The sequence below is a fragment of the Ornithodoros turicata genome, chromosome 10 (genome assembly GCF_037126465.1).
Source record: "Ornithodoros turicata isolate Travis chromosome 10, ASM3712646v1, whole genome shotgun sequence".
NCBI classification, from domain to species: domain Eukaryota; kingdom Metazoa; phylum Arthropoda; class Arachnida; order Ixodida; family Argasidae; genus Ornithodoros; species Ornithodoros turicata.
This window is the reverse complement of record NC_088210.1, coordinates 4,217,673-4,237,084: the sequence shown is the minus strand read 5'-3', so window position 1 is coordinate 4,237,084 and position 19,412 is coordinate 4,217,673. Positions and strand designations below refer to the sequence as shown.

Sequence of the window (19,412 nt, the reverse complement as noted above, 5' to 3'; positions counted from 1 at the left end):
ACCGCGCCTGCAAATACGCAGAACAAATGAAGAAAGCAACAAACAAACATAGAAGGGCTGTACTTCAAAAAGAGACAAGTGCTGTGTCTCAAGCAGGTGCCACCACTTCCTAAGTAACTTAATTGATTAACCTTACATCCCTACCTGATTAACTGTTCTAACGAGCGCGAACGAATTGCGTGAAGTAATTATTTGAGCTGCTTCGGTGTGTCCATATTTGCGAGGCATGGCACCCATGTCGTTCACTAAAAGACTCTTTCTTCGGCGATGCTTGATATAAATCATACTAAACGCATACACGGCTAAAACAACGGCTGAGAGTCTACAGAACGATATCTTTCTGTCATGCGAGTATATCTTTTCCCGGACCGTTCGTGACGGAACAATTTTTGTCCAGAACGCAGCACGGGATATTATATACATCGTTGTTGTTAACCTCACATCGTTTCTTATTGAAATATTGGCTGGGAAACGTGCTATAGTACAATTCCCAGCGCTGCACTGCAGTGACGGTCTAGTTTCGGAATGCAAAACATAACGTTATTAAGAATCGAAAAGCAGGGTACCTGTGGAACACTGTTAGGATACATCAGTATACTGGCACCTTACAAAATCGCGTGACGACAAACAATTATCAACGCCTGTAGCGCAATAAATACTCACAATCTCTGTTGCCTCCCATTGTTTCCAATGGGCACACATAGCGTTCTAGGGCCCACCAACATGGCGGCCCGAAAGCGTGCCTCTCTCCCACGAGCCCCTCTCCCATACGCGATCCAGCCTTTATACATAGAGATCAGTGGGTTGTACTAATGGTGCGCAAACGTTTTCTTTTTCTTCTTTTTTTCGGGCGCCTAACGTTCCATGCTGACGAAAAACAGGAACAAAGTCGTGTACCTCTACACTGCTCATTTAGAAAATAAAAAAATAAAAATAAAACGATATTTATTCTCCTCCTTCTTCAATTGCAGAATAACACCATCATTCCAGACCCTGATGCACTTCGTGACGTATCTTATGCTGCGGAATCGCTGCAAATATATCTGGACAAGGAGACTGATGATGCCATAAAGAATGCTGATATTGTGCTGTACATCAGCGGGTAAGGTGTACTCAGGAATTTTTCATCGGTAGACACCAATTTACAAAACATGTACACTCGGGACAAAAGTTTTCAGACTACGGCACTTGCTTACGCCTTCATCTGAGTTTCATTAAGGAAAGGGTGACAGGCTATTTTATGTATCTCTCAGGGTGTATGTCCGCTCCTTTACCACTATAGTGGATCGTTCAATAGAAAAATGCAACACCCCGGCGTTCCGTAAACTCTTGTTCTAAGATGTGTGACCCTGTAGACTGTCCAAACCCTTTAGCGATCTTGTACAACTTTTGGGAACTGCACACCAGATGCACAACAAATACCATGGGACGCTTTCATCGTGCGACAATAATTAATTGTACGCTTGTGACACATTTGGGACAAGTACTGTGCTTTACGGAAGTTTATTGAAGACGCTTCTGCGCATTCATTCCTCAAAATAACAAGCTAGCAGCGAATGGTACTGGGCATTACTTACGGATGTGTGCCTACGTCACCCAATCACGTGTTTGAAAGTCTGTAAAATAGAATTCGCTGCCAGCATGTCACTCTGAGGAGAGCATGAGCCGGGACGTGTTCTGTAGCTTTTGTCCAGCACTGTACACGAAACCAGTTTTATAACTGTTGTTCATTAGCGCTGAATCTGGAACTTAATATGGTACTTGCACCGCTAGCAAAGTAAAAATAGAACCCTTCAACATTAATCATGCGAATGAAGTAATCTTGATGAAGATGACTTCATTCACATAATCCCCTCCACACTCTAACAAAGAGGCCATTCCTTCCGGCCGTAAAAGCCTGTGTGGTCCCTTTCTTCATTCCGGGCTGTTGATGCACAATCCGCATGAAGCTTTAACACTTCATACGTAACCCTTTAAATACCGTGCCAATAATGAGAATGGTTCCCAGAAGAAGAACAGACTCTCTTCGAAATATAGGCAGCTCTCGTCCGGAGGCTATCCCCTTCACACTTCCCTACCGGTTATCTGGATTTCTATCTGTCTTTGGCGCAAATTGCCACGCGACTACATCTCCGAGGTACCACCTGCCTATCGCTTCCAGCGCCGTTCCATTGTGGTGTTCCAGGTGGCGAACTGGTGCTGGTTTCATATAAGCATCTCGCAAGACGTTTGTGGTCTTCTGCAGGTGTCACAGATATACGGCTAGGGCGCAGCGGCGTCATCCGTGCATGTTAAGTCATGCTCCCTAGCGCCATAGTTTTTACGGCGACCTGTAGAGCTTCTGCACAAACAGGAGATCTAGACCGATGCTCGCCATATCTCTGCCGCGGGAATATGAGAAACTGCGAAGAGGATGAGGAATAGGCCACATTCTGCTCCCATGCAAGGTGACATTCCGTGGTGACGATAATGCCCACATGCCTGGTGTTTTCATCGCATTCGTTGTCATGTAACACTGTTCTCTGCAAAAACACCGACAAACGGCAGCACTGTTCGACAGTGTCTTTCGTAGATATATTCTCTGATGTTCCTGTTCTGGTTTCCTATTACACCGAAAGACTGTATAAAAACGATGCACGTGACTCGCATCGCCATGGAGCGGCTACTTCGTTCCGTTCCTTCAGCTTGCTCGCATTCCGAAGTCAACATGTGATATCTGGAACTGGAGATGGTGATGGCCGCGGTGCTATAATGTGCGTTCGACGATAGTGGTTACGAACAACCGGCGCGCACGAGAAGAGTGTTGGTTAATCCGTGGCACTGGAGGTGAAGGGCACACGGGTGCTGCGAAAACCTAATGAGAGAGTTGACCCTGGTGGACGTCCAGTCTTATCGGAGCTGCCACAAATTCGCAAATTCGTATCATGGAAATTTGGTCAGCTACCAAGATTGTGATGGGTTGTCGAGCAAATATGTCACGCTACCACAACGTGTGTCTTGTTATGATGCGGTGGCGCTGTCCAACCAATGTGACATTCTCGTCGGCAAAGCGCGATGTTTTTGGTGTTCTGTTTGACTGTCTGACATGCAATAAGGTGTATTGGACATACTTCCTACAAGGCAGGCACGAGAACGATGTCACTCGGTATGATACTGATGCCGTATATTTGTGTATGAAGAATATGCTTCCATTCCTCTTCCTGTTCATAAAAAAAGAGAGAGAGAGAGAGAAGTAGATCCGTATTCTAGAGTCACTGCTGTGCCACGTTTCTTTCTTTCTTTCTGTTTCTTTCGCGGAAATGGGTGGTAATTTGTTTGGGGCTGCTTCATGGGTGTTTGGGGTGGGGAGCTTTGGGAATGTCGCCGATCACCGTGCGGCGGACGCTGGGGAGACAATCTCCCCGAACGAGTAGAAAATGACCGCATGTTCATCCGATGTTCCTCTAATTCCTCTTGCAGGGCAATTCTCAAGGGAATGAACTTCAGAGGAGAGTATTACAAGGGTATGTTATTGTCCGTATGTACTCGTATTTGGCGTATGCAGCAAGGAAAAAAAGAGGGGAAGCCTTGCTTCGTTGACTAGTTAGAAAATGAATGAGCGAGAAAAGTACATTCACTCCTCACTCTCAAAGGACATATGCAGAACACACTGAATGAATGTGGTGCATTTAGATGTAATCGGGCTTCCGATTGTTGAAAATGGGAGGTGCTCGCCCCTTTCTGCAACATTTTGACACACGTTACAAGCTCGAAAATGTCACAAATCGTTACAAAAATGAGGCGCGGTCCTTGTCCTCAACAAGTTATAGTGATGTCACTCTGAATCTGGTTAAGCTTGACTACACTGCAGAGATAGAGAGATCCTGCTCACCCTTCTTCGCTACATGGACATCGAGATTCGCTATTCAGACGATCGCCGCAAAACAAATTCAAACACTTGAACTCTGTCTACGAGTAGCTGCTCATGCGGCACTTCTTTTCACAAGGTAGTTTTCTTTAGGTGCGAGATATTTATACAAGGTGTTTTTTTTTTATTCGTTACAAAATCTTTATTTCAGAAAACTAGCAGTGCAAGATAGATGCCATTTCAGAATGTGGATTATTCTGCCAGACAAACATCCTCTGAAACAATGCGTGCAAATGCTGGACGACTTATTAGCTAAGATTCATTAACTCACTAACTAGATGTTTTCGGAAATTGGGAAATTTCCCAAAGCGGAATTGGAGCTAGTCTTTAAGTAGTATGCAAAGACCACGTGTATCAAGAAACACACAGGGAGCTTGGACGCCCAAAAATTTACTAATTGGGGTGCATCTACCCCGTGTCCAAGCCCCTTGGATCATTCCAGATACTCGTGGTCATATCTAAATCCATCGATCCTATTAAACAACCTGAGAAGCTAACGTACTTCAAGGCATAAATTGCCAAATTCCGCAATGTCAATGAGCTGAAACCAGAACTACTGAGCACTCGAGCAAAGAAAGAGCGCCAGGCAATCCTACTGAGAGGGCAGGTGCTTTGGAGCGATAGAGCTGATTGAAGTAGGCGCTGATCTGATACCACTGAGGGTCCCGTCGTGGCTCCGCTCGAAAAGCGCCTAGTTCTAGTGTACATGAAAGACCTGATATATATATAAGTAAAATAATAAGACGTGGACTTCAGATTACAGGGAAGTTAGCAAAAACTAATTGATTTAATGGGTAATTTAACACATAGCCCACAGAACCATTAACCGCCCATCAACATCCAGCGAACGTCGGGTTGTGGATGTTGGGTACGTCTCACAAACGTACACATTTGCTCCCAGTTACATTTTAACTACGCTCGTACTACCGTGCTGATCAAGAGAAAATTATGCGAAATGGACGTCGTAGGACCGCCGATGCGGATCTTCGAGGGACCTGTGGAGGATCCCTATTCCGGCCCTATAGGTATCGCGCGGCTATGGAAATATTGTAATTTTAATCATGAGATAGACAGAAGGACGCAAGTGTGCACCAAAAATACTTTATTTCTATGTGGGTTTTATTTACATGTGCATTCGTACATGCCTGCCGGCACATAAGCAGTACAAATAATGTAAGCACGTGACAAGGTGCCATATCCAGATCATCCCCATTCGTACAGATAGTGATCACCATATCACCACGTTATGTACACAAGAAAATAAACATCCATGTTACTCGCCATATAATTAGTTGGCATCTTGCATGAAACCGACGCAACTCCTCACGTTCCTTCACGTCTTATGAATGGCTACCGGTGTCTTGATATTGTTCCTTTCTGTGTCTTCCGGTCTCTGGAACTCACTGGCCAAGTTCTTCCACCGAGGCACACTGATAAAAACGACAAGCATAATGCAGGCATCATCGGTCTCTGCCTGTGGCACATACGCATGCCAGCGTTTGGCCGTACTTCTCGTTTACCTAGCATTCTTACCTGTAACACATAAGACAGTAAATAATTCCAAGACTGCTCATAGAGAAAACACCCCACACTCTCTGGGAGACGCTGAGACGTACGCAGCAACGAATGGCCAATGCTAAGCGGTATAACCCTTTATGAATGAAAGAACATCAAGAACACAGTGAGTGAATTACAAAATAAAAGTAGCACGCAATGCTAACATTCCTATATTATAAGCTCAGCTAGGATAGATTGTTTTCTTTTTTTTTTTTTTTCACCAGCCAGTGGGCTAAAGCGACTTGAAGAACAAATGAGTCTTAAACGCGAGCGCTACCAAACAAAGGCACCACGGCCGTTTACCTGCATTTGGGTCATAGATAGTGGTCCCCGATGGAGAATCTGTTACCTACAAGGCATATGCACCTAACTCTTCACAAAATTCAAGTTGTACTGGTGCTGTTCGCGTTGAATATTACCGTGTTACTCCGAGCCATTGCAGACGCCGCAGTGTTTCTCCAGCATCTCCAGCGGCGTTTGAAATCATCCGCACAACGGGCTAGGGCATCACGTGACTCTCTCTTCTGCGCATTGCGGAAAAAACAAGCCTTCTGCGCAGATTTCTGCTTTGGCGGCAACGCAGTCAGACGACAGACCGGGAGAGAAGAACGGGGTCGAGTGTGAAGAGCGAAAAGGGGTGCTCAAACGGCTCTTTGTGGACACACTGCGGATGGGGTGCACATGGTGTCCACAGGGTAATATATGTGGGACGTCTGCTGATGTATACTCATTGGAGCATCCCAACTAACGCGTCCAGGAGGCGTTCAATCGATGTTCGCTTTAGGCTGCGGATGCTCGGACCCTTGTCGGCTGTCCAGGGGCGGTTACTGGTTCTGTGGGAGATTATAACAGAACGGTCGACGTTTCAACAGTGGCACCGTCTCCGTCAGGACAAAAGCGCTGTCTGAAAGTAGTGATAACTACCTTTTAATTACATGTAGTTAAAGCTACTAGCCATCACTGACCCTAACTCACCGAGGGGCAGCCTAACTGACGGCCACTTCGAAAGGCAGTTGTTTCTACGCTGCAAGAACAATTTTTTTTTTTTTGCAATAAGAGAGCTTAACAGTCAATGAGACGCATAGAACAAGATATATCTGGTTATTACAACACGGTGTTGTCTGACAATGAGTTCACACGTCTTCCGTAATGTTACGATTAGGCTCGCAGTAATGATCATGACTTTCGGACGTCATTACTTTTTGTAGTAACTCTAATGTAGTTTAATTACATTTCAATTGTGGTGCTGAGTAACATTGGGCTTTAGGCCTAGAGTGAGACAGGTGAATGGGAGACAACGCAATTTAAACCATTGTTAAACGCATTACTTCCCTTTAAAACGCTGAAAAGAGGACTTTCGTTTTGAAACATTCATGGCATAATTTTGCCATATGCAAATGAGCCAAAATGGAAATAGAGCACCCCGTGGAGGACCACGATGAGGAGCGAAGGTTAGAAATCAAATCCCTGTGATTCTGATGAGAAGCTGTCTGCAAGATGTAACTGTCTTGTTCCAAAAAGATACTTATAATGATTTCCTGTACTGTACTCTTTATTGATGGAAGATTTTCATTATTGCAGCCTGGAGCTCAAGCGGTTCAATATGCTCATCCAACAAGGGAGTGGTAGCTGGCTTGTATACTCCGGACTTTGACAAGATGGAAAGTATCATGTTCGGCATTCTCAAACTGTAAGTCCCCACGATCAATAGATTGGTGAAGAAGGCACGTAAGAATAAGGGGACCCAAATTGCTAGTGCCATAATGCACGCAACGCTCCCTCCCATACGGGATGGGTCTTCCGTAACGCTGAGCAGGTCGCTCGCGTTCCTCGATTGCAGCACCGGTACAGCCAGCAAATGCTAAGAATAGAAAGTAGGTATCGACAAATAAAGACATCGGGCAAAAAGAGAGAGAGAGAGAAAAACAATGTGCTCTGGACTGTTTGGAGATGTGAAGCAGGTTCTCGCCTGCCGCGAGAGTGACACAAACCAGTAATGAGGGTCCCAGGCTGTTCCTCGAAATAGGGTGGCCATACAAAATGAAATCGACAAAACAGTGCTAAAAACAACTAACGATGGTACAGGACAGACACACTGCCAAATACCGGCTCATACAAAGCTCCAAGCGCGGTTCTGGGAATACACCGTTGCAGCGTTGTTCCTTCGGGCCCCACGAGCGCTTGGGTACCATATCTTAAAGAACTGTAAAACTGTACAACGTTACAACTGAGACTTGAGCCAACTTTCTTAGCGCCGCACTCTTGTTCAAGAGGTTGTGATTCCATACTACTGTGTGCTTTCCATTACAGCCTTGGAAGTGGTGTGACTGGCGGGATAGCAGCAAATCTGAAGAAAGCGTAAGCACTACTGGTGGAAGTACCCCAGCTGGCGTCCGTTGGGGATGTCTGCTATGGACGCGTTGTGGCAAACACGTTATGTACTTACGATAGACACGATTTGGGATACATTTTGCAGGACCAAGTCCAAGAGTTGTTTTGAAAAGAATCCGGTTGGTGTGCACAGCAGCGTGACCAGGCTTCCAGGAGAAGGCCTCAACGAAACCGCCTATTGCAAAGAGTTTGCAAGCGACAACGATCTCTTCTCATTCTGCGGGGTACGAAGTTGATGATGGGGGCATGAAGGGAGAGACCCTTCTGGGCTCAGGGCGCGAGTTTCTCACCAGCGGACTCACTGAATGCATGAGAACCGGCCACGGCACATTTTCACTGAATGTTCTCGTTCACTTGGATCCTTGTCGCTTTCTGCAAGTAGTCATATTCAAGAACCACAAAAAAGTTCAATCCCGTGAAAAAAAAAGTTCCTGGAGAAAACGTCCCCAGAAACAAAAAAAAGCGCCCTCAGGTGTACGTACTTTGGGCATCTACTTCAACAAATAACTGTGTTTGGGACGTAACACGCTTTCTGTCCACCATTGCTTATTGATAGCCTTCATGATTCGCAGGCAAACGGAGCGTGTAACTTTCTTTTGTGATAACTTATATAAATGTTAAGTGTCACAAAATTCGTGCCCATCGCAGTCACAACAAATCGGGAGGGAGAGCCATGCTGTTCATTAATTGTGGCTACCTAGGAGCATATAATGCAGTGAAGTCAATTTTTAAGCCTGTGCAATGATAAAGTTCCACCCGAGCCTGTGACGTGACCGCGGTTCGGATCCGGCTTTCGGCTGTGCTGTACAATCAAGGACAATCAAGCGGCAGCATGTTGTCCCTCGATTGTCCTCAGACCTAACCTCGAGACGAATGTCGCCACAGTTCCCAGTGAAGTCAGCCTAGAACGTATAGGAACCACCGTCCCCCTGATGAGGTATAGTGTGACGCATGGAGGGAGAAAACGAAGGAGAGTCCGATTCGCGCAGATGCGCGTGGGACCCCTCTAGCGGTCGCTCGAGTAAAAACGTACTTCTATTTGAGTAACGCAAAAAACGAAAAAAGAAGAAAGCGCAGACACAGAAGAGAACAAACTAGAGCCGTCTTTCAACACTTTGCAAAAAAGTCGTCCGTGATTTTTTTTTCTTTTTTTTTGCGCTACTCTACTACAAGAATGTTCCAACTCGTCTAACGTATCACCTCGTCGAGTGCAAACGGCGATTGCATCCTGTTGACAATGCGTGATCTTCTTTTCAGTTTCAGTTTGTATTGTTTGCTACGCTGGTCAATGTCTACGCAGCTAATTCTATGCCACATTTTATACGAGTATTCTTCTACGTTGACTTCAAGACAACATCAGATTTACCAGGATCCATTGCTGAGTTCCTTTGCATTCATGGATGCCGCCATGTTGTTAGAGAGACGTGAGCAATGAAGTGCTACACAGAACTATTCTAAAATCCAATGCGCCGTCTACGAGCGGTGTCTCCGCCATTTCTATTTTACATCTTTGTATTTTACACCTTTTCAAAACCGGTGTATTCTTATAAAAATACTCTTTTCTATCCTGAAGCAAAGGGTGCAACAAGAGCATTACTAAAGGTGTAACATCGACATACACCACATTTTGGATGTCGATCATTAAGAGTGCAAAGTGAAGTGTTGAAAGAGGTATTTCTGTCCAATACACCATTTTTACACAGAGTCTGAACAGGAAATATGGTGTTAAAATTGGTGTTTTAATTCGTGGACGAAGAATTATGCTGGTTTCAGAGCTCCGCTCTCCTAGTCATCAGATTATACACGGTAACATGAATTAAAAACACAATATTTGACAGGGAAGGATGTCAGGAATTTAGCTAGTATATTTGACTTGTTGCAGGCGTTAATTGGAAATGCTTTCCTCTCCGCTACTCTTAACGAACGAACACTTAACGAAAATGTAAAAAGATATATCAGCCAGAGTACGGTTGAAACACTCGGTGAGGCAGTTCGTCTGCTGGTCACAAGGTGATGTCAGCGAGTGGGTTAGGAACAGGCGGCGATGACCTTCTTGACGATTCGGCTACGATCTGCGGTCCTCTATCGCTTACGAGGGCATTAGGGGCGATGTCTGTGGCGATAACTGTCGGCAGCGTAGAAGCAACGACGTACGGAGTCGAGTGGACAATGGCAGTGAATATCTAGCGGTTACACGAGACTGATGGAGGTAACGGCACGAAGAGGTCGATGCCGACCCGTTCGAAAGGATAATTTCTGGCGCCGTTGTCAGGGCTGACATAACGTCACGCATTTGTGCACGCTCGTGTATAAGCAGGGCCAGAAGAACTTGGGTCGAAGTCGCAGATAGCATTTAAAGAACCCGAAGTGTCCAGCAGTGGGGTCACCATAAAGGGAATGAAGGACGGCGTCCAGCAGGTGATGCCTAACCACTAGCAAAAGGCGAGGGCAGTCTGGCTGTAATTATTATTCTATAATTTTCCACTATAGAGCACGAAGTGTTTATCTTTGCGGATGAGCTTCGTGTCTTTGATCGGATAGATGCCGTCAAGGTGATGAATGAGAAAGCTGAGTCCTGTCCCAAAGTTGCTCGAAGAGAAAGCAGCTTGAGTCAAGTTGTGACAAGGAGAGTACGTCGTCGTAAGATACGGCTGTGTCACGCGTAATAGCCTTCAGTGAGATCCGCGACAGAGCATCGGCGCCCTGATCTTTGCGGCCGGACTTAAATTGCAGAATGAAGTCGAATTCCTGAATTCGCAAGGCCGAACGTTCTAGATGAGGGGTCCTTCATAGATGCGAGTGAGCATCAGGCAATGATGGTCAATGATCACAGTGAAGAGGCTCCCACACAGGTACAAGCGGAACCTGCCAATAGCCCAAATAACGGCGAGGCGTTCGTTTTCCATGGCAGATTAATTTGTTTCGGCCTTTGTCAGTGGGCGTCTCGCGTTGTTTCAACTTGCTTCAAAGAGGCTTTGGCATGTTTTTGTGCTAAAATGGCACCCGAGCCTGTGCCAATGTCATCAGTGTGCAGCTTAGTCAAGCGGACGATCAAAGTGGCGGAGAACAGGAGGAGGAGTGGCAGAATGGTTTCGAGTCCCTGGAAGGCACTGTCAGATACAGAATCCCACATGGACTGCTCGTCTCCTGAAAGGAGGGATTGGAGTGGGGGGGGGGGGGGGGCAGCCAGGTCGGCATAGCCTTAGACAAAACGCCGAAAGAAAGACGAGCGGCCAATGAAGCTTCGAAGCTCTTGAATGCCGGCTGTCGTAGAAGCCTTTGTGACAGCCAACACCCTGTCCGGGTCGGCTGATATTCCAGCAGCCGACTCGATATGACCGAGCTCTTTCGCCCTCTGACATTGGGGGTAAAGGAAAGACGCGTCTCCGAAGTTTCGCAATGAGCAAGATATATTTAAAAAGGTCACATTTACATTTTTTCTTTTTTTCTTTTTTTTTACGGATGATCTATCGAACGGATTTTTGTTCTAAAAACGGCTACGGCATCAGATGATCGATGGGACCAGATGTCCTCATTGGTACAACTTCCTACCTTTAATAACTAAAGACTTCATTATTGAAAGATAATTAGGACATTGCCCTCGGAGTTTGCTAGTGCTCTCTTACAGAGTGCCGTGCAGTATATGCTATATTCCAACTGACTTCATCTCCAAAAAAGTGATGTGTATATTTCAAGAAAACCTGGGACAAGCATAGCTGGGACACCCTGTATATATATATACGAGGGGCAGTCAAAAAGTAACCTTACGATGACGACATAGAAAGGAGATCGTGTAGTACGCGGTTGATATTTAGATATGTTCACATTTTACACTAGATGGAGGAGTACGTAGAAGCTAGTCAGAGCCGTTTATAGAGAGAGTTTGGCAATTAGGAGGATCCTAACTTGAACCGCGTCATGCGACGTCACGGCTGAACGACCTCCCTCCCCGCGCGCTATTGTTATCCAGTCGTCAACCTGTCGCCGACGCCATGTTGATGCAAAAGCGTTGGTCACGATTTAAGGGGGAAGACACGTGCGTGTCGCGTCCTTCCAGACCCATTCGTCCTTGAATCCTTTCAGTTTGGTAAGAAGGCCCCCATTTCACAGGCATCGGTGGGTCATAAGCCGGCGACCCTGGTAGATTACATTGAGCGCGACAAGAGTACACGTTTACCAGCCGGTGAACTGCATCAAGATGGCGCCTAGCTGCTTGTTGATAAGCGGATTTCGCTTGCATTCAGGCTTTTTTGGGTGGTGCAACACCGACTATGACGTCAAAACAGACTCCGCCCGTGAAGCGGCAAAAGATCAAAAGATGGCCAAACTCTCTCTACATACGGCTCTGAAGCTAGTTGCCGTGCCGCAGAGTCATATCCAAGATGTCCGTCCCCTTGGAGGTTTGCACCTGAGAGGAGCACCCTACCGTTATCGTGTTTCTGACCAGCGAAGGTGAAAAACCTCAAAACATTTACTGGAGGATGAAGAGTCGGTACGAGGACGCTTGCACGTCGCTTCGGCAAGTTTATGGATGCTGCACAAAGTTTAAACCTGGCTTCTAAACTTTGACTGCTGCATGTCGCTCTGGGCGACTAGGTGCTGTGGACGTTATCGGTGCAGTATAGAGGTGACCGTGCGCGAAACCTGGCTATTGACGAAGTTGTCCAAGAATTAAAGATCATGTGATGCTGGCTGATAAGATTTGAGAGTAGCCTTCTAGAGAGCTGTCATTCATGTTAAAAAGCATCTACGGGTAACCTTACGTTAATCAACGCGAGGGGTACCACAGGGGGAAATAGCAGTTACGCCTCGATGAATCCCTTAAAAATGTCGAAATTCCTCGAAAGTTTCAAACGGTGGCACAGCCGGCACATTTGCTACTTGGCACACACGGGCACATTGGCACATTGGCAGCGAGGACGTTGGGGACTCCGAAATTGCAAACTTGCCTGGCTCATAGAGGAACATCATTGGCCAGATTCGAAAGTGTGTGTCACGTGATTCCTACAGTCAGCACCTGACAGTCTGGGAAGAGAAATCCGTTGCCGCACCCCTGTCATGTGACTGAGTATCGGGAGGTGATCGGGGAGAGATCCTATATGAGTTGTCACATGACTAAAACCAGACCAGAGCGGGAAATGACCAGGATACCAGGGGACGATCTTATCTTCTTTCGCTCTCTACCTCCTCTGTTCCCACACCGCTGGTGACCAGTCGGGCACTATCGCCCGTTCAGAAGCCGAACACCGCCATTGCATTCCCATTCGTTTCCCGAGGGTTTCTGCTGCCTCGATAATAACGCGCATTTGTAACCACCGCGTCGCGTTGGCTTTATCATTCAGTAATACCGCAGATGAAAGTTTCTAATGTGTTTTTTTCCACTATGCAGACTCTTAACGATGGCTGTACCCTAAGTTGTTGTTGGAACAACACGAAGGAATCCCGGATAACTTCAGCGCCAGATGGCTTCGGATGCGGGAAGGAAAACAATAAGGTAAATAATCAGTGACTCAACGTACAATACAGGTCCCGTACTGGTCCCGACAAAAAGTATAGCTCTGAATACGATATCACTTATGAGTCAACCCTTAGAGCTTTCTTGATGCGGTGTATGTCGCAGTGTAAGCCCTGCTCTCATTGGCGGCTGCTCACCTGTTCGAGTCCGGCTACAACGCTGCCGTGAAACACTACACTTTCTGATAGCACTAGTTGACTATTCTCGATATGATAAACGAAATTCCTCCTGGTTGCTAGGTCTCAATTATGCTTTACCCGTGTCCAAGGATTTTGTTTGTTCGTTTGTTCTTGCTGTTCCTGGCAGGCATCAAGCATACTCCACATACAAGTGTATACTGCTTCTCCTGTGTGTGGATAGTTTGCTATTTCGTTCTCTCCTTACTAGTAGACATATTTACGTACGTTCTGCAAAAGCTTATGGTGTTCAGGTGTTGTACGTAATTAGGCTTGGGTCATTCCAGCTCAAACGTCCCAATCGCGTGGCTCGACCATCGGCGATTTTCGTGAAAAAAAAAATATATATATATATGTCCTTCTCACTGACGTACATACGCTCAGTGTGAAATATTTCTTGCGGGATCCGCACGGAATCGCCGCTAGGGGGCTTCGAACTTCCGCTCCGAACCCAAAACCGTAATGCGTTTGAAGAGGTGCAGAGGGTGAATGGCTTTACATATCTGAAAAATTAAAACGGGACGCGTTTCCGAAAAGTTCGAACTAGTTACCATCAGATTTGCAGTTGTCGCGGGTGGAGAAATAGCGAGCTACGCTTCCGCGAATGAGGCGTAAAATCGAACCAATTCAACATTGTTCTAAAACAACACCATGAGCAGAAATTGCTAAGTTATATTTTTTATGTGTAGGGGCCTACCAGTATATTCCACCGAAAAAGTTTGACGCCAGAACATTAAACTGTTAGGCTGTAAAGAATGCAAAAGTCGGTAGTTTTAGGAAAAATTTACAACTTCGCCGAAGAAAAAGTGCCATTGGCGGACGCGCTAAAGGAACGAAATTTCCGCACAAATGTAGCATAGTTTCCCAGTTATAAGTACAAAAAATTTCTCCATGGTGTTTTTTGTTATTCGACCGCGACGAATTTTTAAGTTACTCTGATGCGCCGCACGGGATGGGCTTCCTTGCGGCGCCCTCCTCATTCCCCACGAAAGTCAGCGCAGAAACACTGGCCTTGACAAATTTCAAGCTGTTACTCAACTCTGAAGCACGGTTAAGCATTTATGACACTGACGATGGTCCTGGCCAGGGAATAATAATAAAGCAAGCAAGGTTTCCCAAACACCCATTTGCGGCCCTCATAAAAGGGGCTTTGGCGGCTAACCCCTTCCAAACCTTCGGAGCCCTTTCTCTGTTAATCCCTCGTACGAAACTGAACATGTTGCCGATTTCCGTTTCTTTTTATTTATTTATTTATTTCACGTTGCGCCATTGACCTCTTTAACTGATTCTCGCCCAGTACCTCAAGTGAAGCGTTTAAAATGGAAATACTGTTCATCATCAGGGCAGGCCGAAGTCAAAGAACTTTCGATTGGAACATTCGCAGTAGACCCGTCATCTTTCAAGTGCAAGCACTTCTTGTAGCACGTTGGACAAAAGCGATCACCAGGCACCATGCCCCGCGACGTCCGTCTTCGGGCCAAGGTGACTGAGATGTACTTTGTTCCCGTTACGTTCTTCCGGTGGGAAGAAAAGTGGTCAGCACAATTTCTTGACGCCACAGAATGGGGGTACTTTCGAAAATACAGGTCGTAACGGTACTTGCATATCCTGGTGATAGTTTTCACGTCACGTCGTGATCCTTGATGTAATGAACTGTTCGTCTTCCTGAAGCTCCGAAAAATTGAGGAATGGTCTTTTCTGGTGATATCATGCACTTCTGAGGTCCGAACGTACAGGAATGCCGTACGTCACGTTCCTCAAGCTCGGAATAAGTGCTTGATGTCCCTGATATATGTACGCAGATGCTCAGGCGACAAGCGAATGTCCGGCGACACCTCTCATAGAACGGTGGGACTCTTGAACGGTTCTTGCGTGAATGAGTGATGTCAGCTGCTCTAAGCAGAATCATGCTGAAATGTGAATTATGTATTCTTTTTCCTTTCTTTTTCATAATGATCTGTTATTTGACATGGGGCTAAGAAAATAAACAAAAAGAAACGGAAATCGGCAACATGCTCATTTTCCTATGAGAAAGTCAACAGAGATAGCGCTCCGCAGCTTTGGAACGCGGTTAGCCGAGGGCCGCAAATGGGTGTTGGGGAAACCTTGCTTGCTTTATTTTAATTCCCTGGCCAGGACCATCGTCAGTGTCATAAATGCTTAATCGTGCTTCAGAGTTGAGTAACGGTTTCAAATTTGCCAAGGCCAGTGGTTCTGCGCGGAATTTTGCGCGGAACGAGGAAGGCGCCGCAAGAGAAGCCCATCCCGTGCGGCGCGTCGCGAGAGGCGCATCAGGGTGAACTTAAAAATTCGTCGCGGTCGCATAACAAAAAACACCCTGGAGAAATATTTTGTACTGATAACTGGGAAACTATGCTACATTTGTGGCGGAAATCTCGTTCCTTTAGCGCGTCAACCAATGCCACTTTTTCTTCGGCGAAGTTGTCAATTTTTCCTAAAACTACCGACTTTTGCATTTTTTTACACCCGAACAGTTTAATTTTCTGGCGTCAAACTTTTTCTGTGGAATGTACTGGTAGGTCCCTACCAATAAAAAATATAACTTAGCAATTTCTGCTCATGGCGTTTTTTTAAGAAAAATGTTGAATTGGTTCGATTTTACGCCTCTTTCGCGGAAGCGTAGCTCGCTATTTCTCCACCCGCGGCAAATGCAAATCTGATGATAACTAGTTTTAACTTTTCGGAAACGCGTCCCGAATTTTTCAGGTATGTAAAGCCGTTCACCCTCTGCGCCTGTTCAAACGCATTACTGTTTTGGGTTGGGAGCCGAAGTTCGAAGCCCCCTAGCGGCGATTCCTTGCGGATCCCGACAGAAATATTTCACACAGAACGTATGTAGGCCAGTGAGAAGGACATATATTTTTTCACAAAAATCGGCGAGGGTCCATCCACTTGATTGGGACGTTTGGGGCTGGAATGACCCACTTGTACATTACTGACCATCCTTCCATTCTTTTATCAGCAACTCCCTCCGTGGACACATTTTATAATGTAAATAGTTTCCGCTCTGCTATATCGCTTGTATATAGTGTATGACAGCATACCCTAATACTATGTATTAAATGTTAATAAACTAGCTCAGTTGGATTAGTAGTTACAATGACCACGCTGTGACTGGGAGGTGACAAGTGTTCTAATCACGGCGCCGATTGTACTGTTTTCCTTCTTACATATATTTTATGTAGCAGAGCTGTTTGTGTTGCTGCGTGTGCTTTATGTTAATGTGTTTTCTCTCTGTTTTTCTCGCTTTAAGAAAAATACCGGTATGGGATATCGGAATCCTTTAAAGCGGGGTAATCAAGCGACGGCCGACACAATTTTCACTGTAGGATTTAGAATGGTTTTGTTCTAAACTATCTATGATCTAACGGTATTTTTCTCGAGAGCTTTTCAGTGCAGACTACTTTGTGCAGCAGAACCAATTATCAGTCATGTGTGCGCGTAGCCAGAAAGGAGGTTAACAGAAGGAGCGTGGGCAACCGAAAGTTGGGTTTAAACCGGAAGTGGATACCCGGAAGTGAAGTATGGATTGGAAAAGGCGTTTAATGCAAATGCATTTCTCTCTCGCATTTACCGCTAAATTCGACACTGTGTTCTTCTCCCAAACTGTGCTCGCAGGCGGATTCTTAATGACAGGGAAAGTTAGTGGGTACCCGTGTTGCCAACGAACAGCGGGAAAGCGACTCAGCTGCTACGTTTCGTCTTCTTTCAGTAGACAATGTGACAACTTACTCTATGTAACTGTGTATGCTGCCAAGGCTACGATATACGAATGTCTGACTCCGTCTAAGCGTCTCGTTTCAAAGTTTGACGGAAGCGTTTCGGTCAGACATTCGTAAATGGTAGCGTATAACGAACACCGTGCTGAATATGCGCCAACTAAGTGAAAACTGGCATAGAGATGACAAGTTTTTCTTCCCTGCAAAGTCGCGGCAGTTGAAGTACGCAACCGAAAAAGCAGCTGAACACACATGAGCAGCAGACAACGTTGACGTAGTTAGCTGCTGAATTTCATCAAGCTGCATTAGCTGTGCGAAAAAACAAGGCTTCAATTAGTGCTGCTCTTCCTATTTCGCTTGTTCCAAGATATATTGTTGATGCTACTCGCTTTGCAAGGAACTGGCCTGAAGTGTTTTTCCTCGTTGTTTCAGATATGCTTCATGGACAAGTGTGTAGAACGCAGTTCTCTCGAGGTGGAGCGCTCAAACAAGAAGCCCAAAAAGTAATAATTCGTACGCACCACCAGTCAGTAAAGATGCGTGCCAACCGCAATTCAAATAAATGAGTATTTCATTTACAATGAATAGCACAAACCATTTGACATTTGGTGACACAACGAACGAAATTATGCAAGCTTTAGGCCTCGCTCGTATATTAGACGTGCACAAAATACCGCAAAAAGTATTTGAAATACAGTACAAATACAGTACAAACAGGAGAAATAAACTGAAACAAACTACTTAGAATAAAAGTACTTAGAGTAAAATACTAAATACTTGAAAAAGTAATTAAGATACTCACAAGATACTTTCATACTCGGCATAAAGAACAGACACCACGATAGCCTTTTCTCTGTTGTGGCAACGCACTCGAAACAGGGCCTCAGATAAGGCCAAGGAAGTAAAGGCGCAGCCTTCGTGTGGGGCTCCATCCTGAGATGTGATCATGCGCGCAGCCAACAGTGACTGAAACAACCCTTTTCGAAAGAAATCGTCTCCCTATATGGTATCCTTCAAGGCTGAAGGAGGTCAGCACTCAGGTCAACGGCATATCCCAAGAGCAGGTCCGGAGTTCACTGAATTCCAGTAGCGGTTAGACCGTCGACCTGGGAGCCAACCTACTGCCAACCTACTGCCAACCTGGGAGCCAACCTGGGAGTACTACCAACCATCCCGAACCACACTCTTCGAGTCTCTTCGTCAGCTGGACTCTCGCCCCTTCTCCCTACAGAAATTGCTTGGTCCCTGACCCAATTCAGCCCAGGAACGCTCTGCGCTCACAGCTCTTTTGACATTTGTGGACACCATCGGACTTCGATCGTTATTGTGAAGGGGCTCGTTATTTTATTCCCCACATTCCCACCAGCAATGGGGTAGAGTATCGCCTCTGGTGATTACCCTCCCCACTCTACAAAGTCAAAATAAAGTTCTTGTTTGACCTGGGAGCCACTTCTTGCATGGAAACCGACCGGAGGCACAAGTCCCGGTTTGTTTCTGGGTCACAAGACGGTTGTAGGGAATACCATTCCACGCATGTATGAGTAGAATATCCAATAGGATTAACACGCATCCTGCTACTCCGTACACGCAGAGAGAACACAATTTGTGAGGTCATCTCTTGACTGCCCTACCCTGACCTGTCATCGGTAGGATGAGGAGAAGGGAAAAGCCAGGGCACTTCGGAAACAAAAATCCTCACGAGTCGATCAGCAGAATAATGAAAGTAATTGAAATACTGAGTAGAAAATACTAAAAGAAGTATTTAAATTAGATTACAAGATACATTTCCTGAAAAGTACTTAGCGAGGTACAAAATACTAAGAAAAATTATTCAAATTACTGTATTTCAAATACAATACTCAAGATACGTACATGTCTGAATTATTAGAGGGCTTGAATTCTTGCACCAACAAAATAACTGCTATGAGGCTGAAACACAACGAAAACCTCAGGTACCGAGGCTACTCACTCATCCCCCACTCGGCTCACCCGAACGAGGACGCAATGCGTAGGATTTCTCTATCTAGGTAACGTTGCCTAGGTGGAGCTGCCTTTAATGGCACACGTCGTTTGTGACATCATTCTACCCAGTTTCCTTGCCGATAGGGATGTCAGTAAAGTTAGAT

At 45.7% G+C, this 19,412-nt stretch overlaps 1 protein-coding gene and 1 long non-coding RNA gene across 3 annotated transcripts in view; one reads left to right on the top strand and one right to left on the bottom strand.

The window, feature by feature from the left end:
* The window catches only part of LOC135370266 (uncharacterized), a 65,209-nt gene that overhangs the window by 39,998 nt on the left and 5,799 nt on the right, over positions 1-19,412 (top strand). Inside the window, exons 4-10 of one of the 2 annotated variants that reach the window (XM_064603978.1) lie at positions 972-1,102; positions 3,460-3,503; positions 7,046-7,154; positions 7,775-7,822; positions 7,941-8,079; positions 13,245-13,349; positions 17,719-17,789. In XM_064603978.1, the coding sequence (XP_064460048.1) occupies positions 972-1,102; positions 3,460-3,503; positions 7,046-7,154; positions 7,775-7,822; positions 7,941-8,079; positions 13,245-13,349; positions 17,719-17,789 (647 nt within the window). Of the gene's footprint in view, positions 1-971; positions 1,103-3,459; positions 3,504-7,045; positions 7,155-7,774; positions 7,823-7,940; positions 8,080-13,244; positions 13,350-17,718; positions 18,206-19,412 lie in introns of those variants that run through there. The other variant, XM_064603979.1, reaches the window with a different exon arrangement.
* Positions 5,001-6,492, bottom strand: LOC135370267 (uncharacterized). The gene is made up of 3 exons (XR_010415273.1): positions 5,884-6,492; positions 5,441-5,558; positions 5,001-5,337 (listed from the first exon to the last, which is right to left on the bottom strand). It is a non-coding gene; the product is annotated as an uncharacterized LOC135370267 (long non-coding RNA).